The 12,017-nt window shown below is 39.7% G+C and overlaps 1 protein-coding gene across 2 annotated transcripts in view; it reads right to left on the reverse strand.

Annotated features, from left to right (window-relative positions):
• The window catches only part of schip1 (schwannomin interacting protein 1), a 266,812-nt gene that overhangs the window by 249,276 nt on the left and 5,519 nt on the right, over positions 1-12,017 (reverse strand). For both annotated transcript variants that reach the window (XM_032590746.1, XM_032590745.1), the window contains exons 3-5: positions 8,370-8,437; positions 7,804-7,872; positions 5,495-5,636 (exon numbers count right to left, since the gene is read on the reverse strand). In XM_032590746.1, coding sequence (XP_032446637.1) covers positions 5,495-5,636; positions 7,804-7,872; positions 8,370-8,437 — 279 coding nt within the window. The remainder of the gene's footprint in view (positions 1-5,494; positions 5,637-7,803; positions 7,873-8,369; positions 8,438-12,017) is intronic.

Below are 12,017 nucleotides of genomic sequence, written 5' to 3' on the forward strand. Positions count from 1 at the left end.
ACAAGCAATCCTTTAAGAGAAACATGGGGAGGTGGGGTGGAGAAGCGAGTCTGATGTCAGCTTTTGTAATTTTGCCATTTTTGCTGCTTTGATAATAAAATTATGGAGTTTATATCGATTTATACATGATGGGTGGTAGCTTTACTACATGCAAGTCCATCTCTGTCTGCTCGCCGGGGCTGAATATTCCTCCGGAGTTTATATTTTGCACAGGCAGTCAAATTTAACTTCTGTGACGGATACAAATGTGAGAGTTACTGTCTCTCAGCAAGCCAGATGAGCTCAGGCCTGTTTTGACAGTAAATAAGCTAATAGGCAAATGTCATGACTATTAAATGAGTTAAGCCCGATCGATGTCAACTCTCCAGCAGAGGTGTATAAATTCATTTGAGACCAGACACCGACTGACACCAATAAAACATTTGTTAGTAATTGTCTGCAAATATGGAGGGGAGGGGCGAAGTGTGTGTGTGGGAGAGGGGCAGGGGGAAGAGGAGTGAGATGGGGTGTGTTGGCGTGTGCCTGTGTGTCTCTCCATGGAAGAAGCAGTGGGAGGTGTAAGGAGGGAATGACATGAAGTGAGTGTGAGAAAAAGGGATTAAGGTTGGGGTAGTGGTGGCAGCAGGGATGGAGCCATCTCTTTGCCTTGTGAGATTATTGGTGGTAAGAGATGAGAGAATGATCTCCCACGCAGCCTGCAGAAACGCTTACACTAACACTTTCTCCTCAGAAAGTAAAAGGGGGTGGGGGGGGATGCAAACAAGTCACAGAGATAGCAGCAGATCAATGTCTACAAACAATTTTCGCAAACGGACAGCAAATGGACGCAGACGTCCTGCAAGCTAAGCATAAGAACATTTATGTGTGTCTATATTTGAAGTTTTTAGGCAACAGGATTTTTTTTTCTCCCCCGTTTTCTTACTGCACTTTTCTGGGATATCCGTCACTTAAATGAATTCATTAGTTATCGGGCTGTTTAGCTTTAGCAAGCGTTCAGAGAAATGACTCTGAAGCAGTTCGCCTGCTCTCTCATTTCAACACGTTAGCTTTGATCCTTGGCTTGTGGCTCTGAATAAAACTAACTAAAACATCCCAGAAGGCCACGCGCCTGTGTAAATCACATGGATCCACAGCAGCACCAGTCAGCACTTACATGGATGCTCCTATGCAAATGCATGCTTAAAGACTTCTACATATTCAGGTCACTCTACAAAGGAGAAGACCTTCAAAGCTAAATGCAGAGCAAAGGATGTGAGTTGCCTAACAATAATCTACATGTATGATCATGAAAAAGTAATCACTGTCAAATCCGCCAAGCGCCTATAATGCAACTTTTAGATCCTTTTCTACAAGTAATCACCTGTTTCAAGGCTAACATATTTGCAGGGTTCAAGACCTAATCTGCATTCAATATTGCAGTGAAGGCGTCTCGGTGAGGTAACTTACTGAGATGCTAATTACAGATTTTCATATAAAAACAAACTCAGCATCGACTTTTTCTGAACTTACAGGGTTTTTCTTAGGAACCAGCCTGTATTCTGACATGGCATACAACCAGATACTTTCTATGGACTTACTTGCACTACACCACATCCTGGAAAAAAAAACATGTATGTATAATAAAGGACATGAGATAGTAGTCCTACTTTACATTTTCCAGACCTCTAAATTCAAGAATAGTAAATTTTGAAAAAAAAAAAAAAACTCTCCCAGAAAGTACCCCATAAGTTCTGACAATATAATCTGTATGTTTTTGGTAACTCCATTAAAATATCTTTATTTTATCTTGAAAGTTGAAGAAGGTAACTGAATTTTTCAGGAAGCATAAGGTTAGAAGTCTTCCTGTAATAAAGGATGATCCCTGAAAGTGAAAAGTAAACTGAAACTTTCACAAAACAACCTATATGTTCTGGGAAAGTGACAAGTACTGAATAAATACAAGGGAAGTTAACCTGAAATGAATAATGGAAGTGATCAGCATGACCTAAAACAGTACGGACAAATAAGCAGAAAGAAAATTTCATACAACAGGCTAGTTATTCAGAAAACTGCCCTATGCGTTGTACAATTCAGAAAGCACCAGGTTATGAATCACAACATAATGCAGCCCTGTCCTTGAAAAATACCCTGTGAGTTTTAATGAAAGTATGGGCCGTGTTATGGATTGGTGTCATTGTTTTTAAATTCTGCTGCAAATTTGATCTTTAATCTAAGATTGATTGGTCATTTTATTAAATCATGTCAGAATGTAAATATAAATAAATATTTAAGTATTTTTGAATGTTATTCAATTCATTTTACCAGTTAAAAGAATAATTGATTGTCAAATTATTTCCTCCTTTCACTGTTTTGCATCAACAAAACAAATTTGCCAATACGGCGCCTGCCAGAGGTCTGCCAACATAAACCAGCAGGATTGTTGCAACAGTCAAAACCATTGATTTACTGTCAACAACCCAGGCATGGCCAGAGTAGGACATGAAGAGTCGAGGCCCTTAGTGCATAAATATTACATTTGGGTCTAGTTTTACAGCAGATCATCATTTCCATACATGCAGCTGCAATGTCAGCCTGACACTGATGCAAACAGTTGAATTCCTAAGTGTAAATCAAAGAATGTTTTCCAATGGAAGATGAAGGATGTGTGCTGCGGTATCTTCTCCGAGCGTAGGCGTGTGTGTGAGTGTGTTCAATATTGGAGTTCCATAAAATATGTATAAAGTATGTTTGAACCTTCCCCGCTCCACTACAGGGCAGCGGCAAGGTCCTTCAAACCCACATGAGCACCAACACTCAGAAAGATATAATGTGGCACCCTGGCCTTACACTGATTAATGTCTGTCCTTCAGAGCCCAAACTGCCACAGCAGAGAGGGATACAGCGTGAATGAGGACAGGCGAAGTGAGAAAGACAGAGGGATTAGAGTGTGATAGACAGAGAAAGGAAGAGAAGAAAATATAGGCAAAAGGAGTGATGCAATGGAGTAGAAAGGGTAAAGGTGATGGAAGGAAGACCGGACATTTGCGCCTTTCTGAGTGAAAGGTGGCTTGAATGACGAAAAATAACCTCAGTGGATTTCAACTAAAACTTGTAAGCATCCAAAGAATAAGACAGAGTTACAGTAAACAGGCTTTTGTATGTTGTTTTTTTTCCTGCTTGTAATTATTATAATCGAGTCAAACTTCACACACACAAAAAAACACAACTCTAGCACTTTCTGCAATTACTGTGAGTAATCACATAAAAAGAGGAAATGCAAGAAGAGTAATGAGGAAAACAAAGTGCCATGTCCATAATCAGAATTAACCCATCATCTCTCAAACACTGTGGACTTTTACTGATGCCAACAAAACAGTATCAGCAATGCCAAGTAATGATGTGATTGCTGATAAAAAGCTCCTAAATAAAATGAATTTTGACTCATAAGGGTAAATGTACACAATTCAACAAAAGCAACTACAGTAAATGGAAGGACCGAATACAAGAGTTGCCTTAGTTCGGCTAGGCTTTGGCTTTTTGAAAATATTTTGAAATGTTGCTCATAGTAACAACATTATGGTTGTAATTGGAAAACTGTGATTTTGTTATTTTGATTGCTTTATGTGGTCTTTGCTTTTAAGACAGATTCTGTATGTTATCCTGAGCACTTAAGCTTTAAAGTGCCTCCCTTGCACTTTTTATTTTTCAGTTTGGGTGAAGTACCTTTTACCCCTGAACACGGTTTTATGTAATAAAGTTTGTGGAAAAAAAATCGTAAACGAATAAATCTGAATTTTTGTAAACAGAAATTAGAATCTACTTTACAAGCACACAGTCATTAAAAAATAATTAGTCCATTAGTATACAATTTTAAGCCAATCTGTGATTAATTCTTTTAATGTGCAAAAATGGTGACCAAACCATTTGCCTAGTCAAATTGGTTACTCACAGGCCACAAAGTTTCACGATTTTTTTTAACTAATTACTTAAAGAACTATTTTATTTTATTTTTCTCCATTTAACAACACACTAAACAAAATTTTTAACAAAACATACACCGAAGTCTTACTTTTGTAGAAAACTGATTATTTAGCCATTGATCCAAAACATCAGAAGTGTCTCAATATTTTAGCTGATTGAAGCCGATTGAAACAGTTTTTTGGATTGATTATTTTCTGTTTTTTTGGGCAACATTTTTTGTGTATTTCCAAAAACAAGAATGATATATCGGTCACTGTTCGAAAAACACTCACTTTATTTAGCAACGTTCAATGAATGTGTTCGCCCAAGTCAATTAACTTTTTCAGTCCCATTTGCAATAAAACTAAAATGAAGAATAAAAAATGGGTAATTACAAGATGAAAACTTTTAAATTTGCATTTGCATATTTAGTTTCAAGCAAGTAGTGAGTGAGTAAAAACATCTCCTTAAAGTAGCTTGAAGTTAACTGATGTTATTAATGGAACATTCTTTCAACATTTGAGTTGAAGAAAGCATATAATGAGCCAAAATCCCTCCCAACTGCATCCAAAACTGCACAATAGCTTGACAGGACAACATTTTCATAGACATATTCCTTTTCAACATTTTCATACCAGGTCGCATCAGGACATCATCTCACCAACAGAGAAAAAAGGAGTGGGTAAAAAAATAAAATAAAATCTAACCCACACAAAGCTGCCACAGCTGCTGAGCACAGAGACATGACATCATATTTTTCTGTGCTAAGTCTTTGCAAAGAGCGTGGGCCGGTGTGCACAGGCAGCTCCTGCGTCTCGGTGTGATTACTACACTGTGAGAGCCAACAGACATCGGAAAAGCAACACAGCAGAGTTTATGTCTGCGTGTGTGGGCGTGTGTAGGGGTGTGTGTGTCTGAGTTTGTCACTTAGAACTTGAGGTGATCTAAAGGAATCTTTTTCACATATCCATATCTATCCTCTTATCTCTGCCTGTGCTTCTCCAGCTCAGCTTTCTTTGTTATTTTCTCATTCCCACCTCTCTCTCTCCATCTGCTGATTGTACCATTGTTTTGTTTTCTGGCTTTTGTTTGGCTGTCATGCCCTGTGAGCACTCTTTAATTCTACACACTGCCTCAAGATTACAAAGTGCCGGTGGAGGGGCGAGGCGGGGGACAAAGAGGGCAGAGGCACTTCATTAATCAATCAACCAGCTTTGAAAATTCACCTAATTAACGGCTAATTACGGATCCGGGCACGGTGCCAGCTGGCCTCCCATCCACCTTAGCCAGTGCGACCCCTATGGCCCCCCACCAAATGACAGTGGAGGAAAACACCCCTCCCCTGCTCCCTCCTGTTTGCTCTCTTCCCTATTAGTCTTTTTATTCATGCATATGCTCATCCGCTTGTTGTTGTTTTTTTTTCATGCTTCACAGAAACAACAGATGAGAGCTTGATAATTCAAACGGCGCAGCGGATAAGATGCCTGCGCCTCTCACTGCTGACTGACTTTCATCTCGCGCCATATGGTGGTCCGTTTGATTTCCGCAGTCTTACCGGGAAAATATCTGAAGTCACCACAGGGTTGAGGAGTTTCTCTGAGGTCCTGGTCTCTTCCCATCCATGTCTGGTGCGGTTCTCGTTTAGGACCTCTGGGCTCAGCTTACGGGACATACTGGCTCGCCAGGCCCGCTGGATGCTAAGAGAACACAATTAAGGTTTTAATTTTGACTTAATCATTAATGTTACCTGAATTCTAAAATTATACTGCCGTTTTACCATTTGCTTTAGGTACACCACTGCCTACGCACGCAGCGCTTTGCATAAATCTTCATTGCCTCTGGCCTTTTCTGCTTTTTAATCACATTTCCAAACAATTTTTTTCCCATTCAAGTGTATATTACAGATTTTATATGATAGATCAGCACAAAGAAATTGAGTACTGTGAAGTGATAGGAAGAGAATACATTGAGATTACATTGTTTTTTTTTGTATGCTGTTACATAAGTAAACTTATGGGATTCTGGAGCTATTGAAAGCTAAGCAAAAACCATCACACTGCCTCCATGTGTTTCCCTTGTGCACTTACATTCTCTGGAGTTTTTCTATTTCATGTTTTTTTTTTTCTACCTTCTACTTTCTTATTCCGCCTACACTTCCATAGCTTGTGAAACTTTAAGATGGCCCTGTGGGCAATCAAATGATCAAAGTAAATTACCAGCCATTCAATCAGCTCGTCTGGGAAGGCTAATACAAGCCTGTACAAAAACATGAGTGGAGAAAATATGACTACAAACCCAAAGATGACATTGTTTTTGGCTCAAAATTTGCCATTCTAGAATGTCTTCATGTAATTTTACATAGAATTATCACTAACAGAAATACAGTGGAGAAGAACACAAAACAAAAAGAAGAGAACTAATTAACAATTTAGCACAAAATGAGGTCTAAAAAGTGCAACACTGATCCGGAGGAAATACATCAGAATGATCTTAGGGTAAATAAAAAATGAATTCACAGAACATAATGTAAATATAATAATGTACAAAATAACTGTCTTGTGATATAGTCAGAAAAATATACTATCCAAATTATGAAATAGTTAACACAAACAAGACTGTTAATTGTTTGCCCTTGAGTATGGTCATTTTGTGTAAAGTCAGCAACTTCTGTAATGTGTGTGTGTGGCGACGTGTGGACCCAAACACAGACAGGAGGCAGATGAAACCTTGAAGAGAGCGAAGATGTCATTAAAACGCAGAGTACAAAACTTAGAAATACAAGGAGCAAAAAACAGGAAATACATCCTAAAAATGGATCAGGAGTGGGAGCAACAGGACAATCAAACAATGAGTGAATGAAAGCAAGATTACATTTATGGGTGTGTCAAATTAACTGAATGAACTGGAACTGTGGGGGAGAAATAAAGAGGGTGAAAGGAAACAAGTAAACTACAAGTAGACATAGGAGAAAAACACAAGGAAACAAATTGATGAGTGAAATAATTATTAAACACAACAAGACTAGACATATGTTGAAGTAAATAATATTTTTTTAATTCATTCTCAAATGGAAAATGACTAATGTAAATCTACCTTCCAAGTCGTCCCATCAGTTTTTATTTTCTTTCTTTATATTTTTGCAATTTCATGTTTTTGTTGACACTGGTTCACACACTTCCTTGACCTCTCTCCTTGACTTCTGTCACGCCGCGGTTCGCAACCTTTACAAACCGTACTTGCTCCATCTATCACTTTCGAGTCTCTTTCATCCATGCAAACCCCCCCCCCCCCCCCACTCCCCAACACTGAGGTTCATGATGGAGCGCAGGATCAATTACTTGATGGAGAAACACCTTCACCTCCAGTGGAGCAGAGAGACAGCTGAACCGAATAGAACAAATTGAATAAAGCCATAACTCTTCGCTCCAAAACCAATACCTCTCCAGCTGTCTTCGTCCAGCCCCATTTTCTACACTGTTGCTCCCTTCTTGCCCTTTCTTTGCCTCCGTTCTCCAACTCTTCAGACTTTTTTTTTTTCTGAAAGTTTCTCCAAACTTATCTTTTCCTCAGTTTGTTTCACCTTTCTATGCCCTTTTCTTGTACCTCTACACAGAGAAAGGTTTTTCTTCTCCATACTCAAACTTTCGAGGAAGTGAAAGCCCGAGGGGAGTGTGCATTGTTGTACTTATAAAGCTGCACTCTGACCCCAGAATCCAAAATTTAATCACTGCAAAAATTGCATTAAAGCCACACATAGTTTGATCTCTGGTGCAAAACCATACATAGTGCTTCCGGGGACCAAAGGTACTGTGGCTATGAGATGGGAGTGTGAAATTTTGATTTTAGGTCGCAGGTCATACTCACATAGTGGCCTTTATCTCCAAGTGCTGTCGCTGCTCTTGGTGAGATGAGCTTTTGTTGTCCTCCTCGCTTCTGCATGTTTCAAATTGACACAAAGGCAAATCCATCAACATAGCAGATGCAGTTTAAAACTCATCTATTTGAGGCAAACTCATGTTTTTTTTTTTTTTTTTTAACCCCTCCAGGGGGTCTTTTTGTGGGCTCTAGAGTCCCTTTTCATGAAGTAGACTGACAGGAAAGGGGGAAGGAGAGGGGGGAAGACATGCGGTAAACGTCGCCGGGTCCGGGAGTCGAACCCGCAACAGCCGCGTCGAGGACTTGAGGCCTCCAAATGTGGGTCGCGCTAACCCCTACGCCACCACGGCATGCCCAAACTCATGGTTTTTAAAAATATTTCTTCAGTTGGTGGAGGTTTCTTTGTTCCTTAGTGTGAAAAACGATTCTGTTGAGCCAAAATATAAGCGATGTTTGGTAAAAACTGAGCTTGCTCAAGAGTCCGACATCCTCTTTCCATGAACTAAATGTTTCCATAAAACCGAGGTAAAAATTGAGGCACTTCAATCTCTTACCTCTCAATCTTCTGAAGTGCTGGCCCTCCACTGTGGCTGCAGCAGCGATGATAGCTCTTCACTTCTTCCTGTGCGGTAAAAATACAGAGAGTTTTCAGATTGATGCAACAAAGCATGGACATATAATTTCACATGTAGTCATCATGAATGCAAAGTTGCTCACGTATGTATACCTGCTCCTGTGTGGCATGGCTTTACCTGAACTGTCATAAATGACCTTTTTTTAAGTTTTAAATTGATTACTATTTGAAAAGAATAGAAACACTTGTGTTCTTCAGGAAATTACCTTGATTAGGCAAAACATATCTCTGGAGCTATGTGGGCTATTCCTTCTTTGGACTCTTTTTGACAGAGTTTGATGATTTAAAGTTTGTCATTGTAGTGGGACTACATGTGTAAAAGGTTTAAGGGGTGCTAACGTTTTTCCAAGACCATGTACATGAAGGTTAGGAGAATATATTTAGTTCAGTTTCCCGTGATAAAATGTTCAAGTTACTTTAAAACAGCATGGAAAAACAGCTGTTGTCATGGAACTCAATCTGTTGTTCAAGCCACGGATCTTTGGTAGAGCAGAATAAGTTCCACTTACCGCAGCAGTAAGCTGCTATTTCCAAAGATGAGCTCACTGTGCAGTAAACTGTTTTACTTATTACCCTTGCATTAAGTGTCACAAAAGCATGAAGTTACAGACCATTGAAGAACATTTAGCAGCAGTTTGCTGCTAATAAGCTGAAGGAATTGGTAAAAACAGATATACTGCTAAAAGTGAATGAGCATACTTGCTATTATCAGGTGTATAAACAGGCAAAACTAGATGAATGCAAATGATTCTCTGTACTGCTGTATGTCTACATGCAGGGCTATTAGCTGCAGCAGGGGATAGTAGAGCAAGAATATTTGTAAAGATACAGTAATTATCCAACAAGCCCATAATGACATAATCACAACATTTGCAATAGAATACCTCGATTAAACATGCTTAAAATCCAAGAATGTAATTAGGCAACAGACCCAGGTGGAGACATTATCACATAAGATTACATACAAGTTTCTACAGGAAGTACAAATATACTTTTACAGTCTTATCAATGTTTCATGGCCCTAATTGACCATTTGCCTTGGTAAAACTCAGACTAGATAAAATATGCTTTTTAGGTACTTAACATTGGTACGTAACACTGGGGCGAAATACATTCAAACTTTTTTTCCCCCTTTGTGTAGTGATGCATTCTGTCCAAACACCATGCCTCTAACATATTCGTTTTTCTGTTCCGTTGCTTTTCTGCTCGCTAAAGCAAGTAGAGGTTCCCTATTGATATAAATGGGCAGAAAGCCAATAAAGGTTTCTTTGAAGAGTTTAAATCAACTATTGTAGAGATGCATCGACTGAAGGCTGCATCCAGATGGCGTGGGAAGTTGAGTAATGAGTCAAATGATAATAAAAAGGATCAGTAACAAAAACCGCAAGGAAATACCTTTGTTATAAAACAGACAAATGTGATGAGTAAACACATCTGGTGCTTTTATTTGTATGAAACTCCCTTTTAATGTATTTTTAGATTAGATATGATATAGTTTTGGGGCATTGCACTTTAACATTGGCGACCTATCAAGGGGATCATGGGAGCTTGATTGTCCTCTGCACACGTATTTTATGGATCTGGAGAAGGGCTACAACAATGTTCCCTGAGGCATTTAATGAGGAATACTGTGGAAGTATGGGGTATACGATTCTTGTATACTCTGAGCAAGTGCACCATCCACATTTTCAGCATAAAATCAAGCGTGTTACTCCTGCTGGTTTAAGTCAGCCAGGCCTGCCCCTTGTTCATGATGCTGCAGTCCCAAACCAGACAAGGGTGTCTGGTTTGGGAACCTCAGGGTCTCATTTTTGTTTATTGCTGGTGATGTGAATTTGGCATGTTCTTGAGAAGGTAACTGAGTAAAGACTCGGCTTCCCCCTGTCTGACACTGTGGTTCTTGGATTTCTTCCTCTGGGTTGAGGAGCCGTCTCTGCCTACAGTGTTGCTCAAGTGTCTTTACAAGTGATGCATGATGGAGTAACAAATGGATAGATGGATTGCAGTCTGCTGGTAAGACAATGTCAGTCTTTCCTGTACCTTCATATGCCTATCTTCATGTTTAACGCCTTTGCTGTATATGCTCTCTCAGCCAAATGAAAGGCATAATCCATACAAAATTAGAGTTTGAATAAGGTAAATTCTCAATTAAGCTTTATATCTTCAAATTCTCTCTGCAGGGTCTAAAGGAAAATGGGTGCTGCTCAGCTCTGTCATGGTAAGGACAGATTCCACCCAAACAGCAAAGCTCTTGATTTACCATTCTATCTGTGTTCCGACTCTCACCTATGGCCATGAAATAATCAAGAATAAAGGAATGCGATTCCAGGACACAAGCGGCTCAGGTGAGTTACCTCTGTGGGAGGATTGGGCTCAATGTTTGAAATAAGATGAGTAGATCCATCACGCAGAGTCAGTTCTGAGTTCAGCAGCTGCTCATCTGCACCAGAAGGGGTCGGCTGAGGTGGTTCAGGCATCTAATCATGAGGTCTATTCGGCAACTCTCTTCGGAGATTTTGCTGGGCACATTCCATTGAGAGGAGACCCACAAGGATCCAAAGCATTTAACTTCAAGTGAGGGTTTCCATCCTGGATCTAATACCATCAGAACTCAAACTAAGGTAAGTGGAAGTAGAAGATGAATATAATCTACTAAGGTTATAAAGTAAATTCCAGAGGATTGATATGAATGAAGCTAGTCTCTACTAGTCTGCCTCTTGAGATTTGTTCCAGAATTTTATAGTTCTTCCACCAAATGCATTTTAGCGGAGAAGAAGAGTAACAACAAATTGTGAAAAATCTGTACAATTACAATAGGATTCCCTTCTCCACTGGGAGCAGATGAATCTTTCCATGGCCCGTTTGCTCGCTTCTGTGGGCTTGGAACCATAATAAGGGCAGTCAGGAGATGGCACAGCAAGATGAGGTGAAGGCAGACATTAATTAGCATTAAGCTGTTGAAAAATGGACGACAGAAGGAAAAGAGGAAGGAAGGGAAGGAAAACTGCAAACAGGCAGAAGAAAGCTTGCTTCCGTTTAATTGATGAGTTATTAAAATAATAATTTCTCAGTCCTAGATGTCTCGCAGAGATCGATGGCAAACTTAGCTGAACACACACACACACGCCTTCCTCTGACTGTGTTGGAGATCCTCAATATCCATTTCATTCTCCGCCAGTGGTAAAGCCGACTTACATATACATCTGAATCACTCATACAAAAAGACGTGCAGATGTTAGTGCAGAAAAAAAAAAAAAAGAGTAAGGTCACACATCAATATGTGAGCACACAGACGTCTCCGTGTGACCTCAGTGGATCTAATTGCAGCATGCAACGGACAACCGGCTGTAACTTGACTTCCCCATCGGCCTGAGGAAATACCCAATCAGAAAGGCTCTTCTGGCGAAGATGCTCATTATTCACTGCATTGGAAATCAATTTACATGCGGATCGTGTGCAAGGAGTAATATGGAGACAACATTTACTCTTTTGCCTCAAGTCCCTGAGCTCAAAAAGGACCAGTTGAGGGACGCAGGTCTCACTCATGCATTCATGTGACTACATAAGT

This window comes from Xiphophorus hellerii, chromosome 18, assembly GCF_003331165.1.
Source record: "Xiphophorus hellerii strain 12219 chromosome 18, Xiphophorus_hellerii-4.1, whole genome shotgun sequence".
NCBI classification, from domain to species: Eukaryota; Metazoa; Chordata; class Actinopteri; order Cyprinodontiformes; family Poeciliidae; genus Xiphophorus; species Xiphophorus hellerii.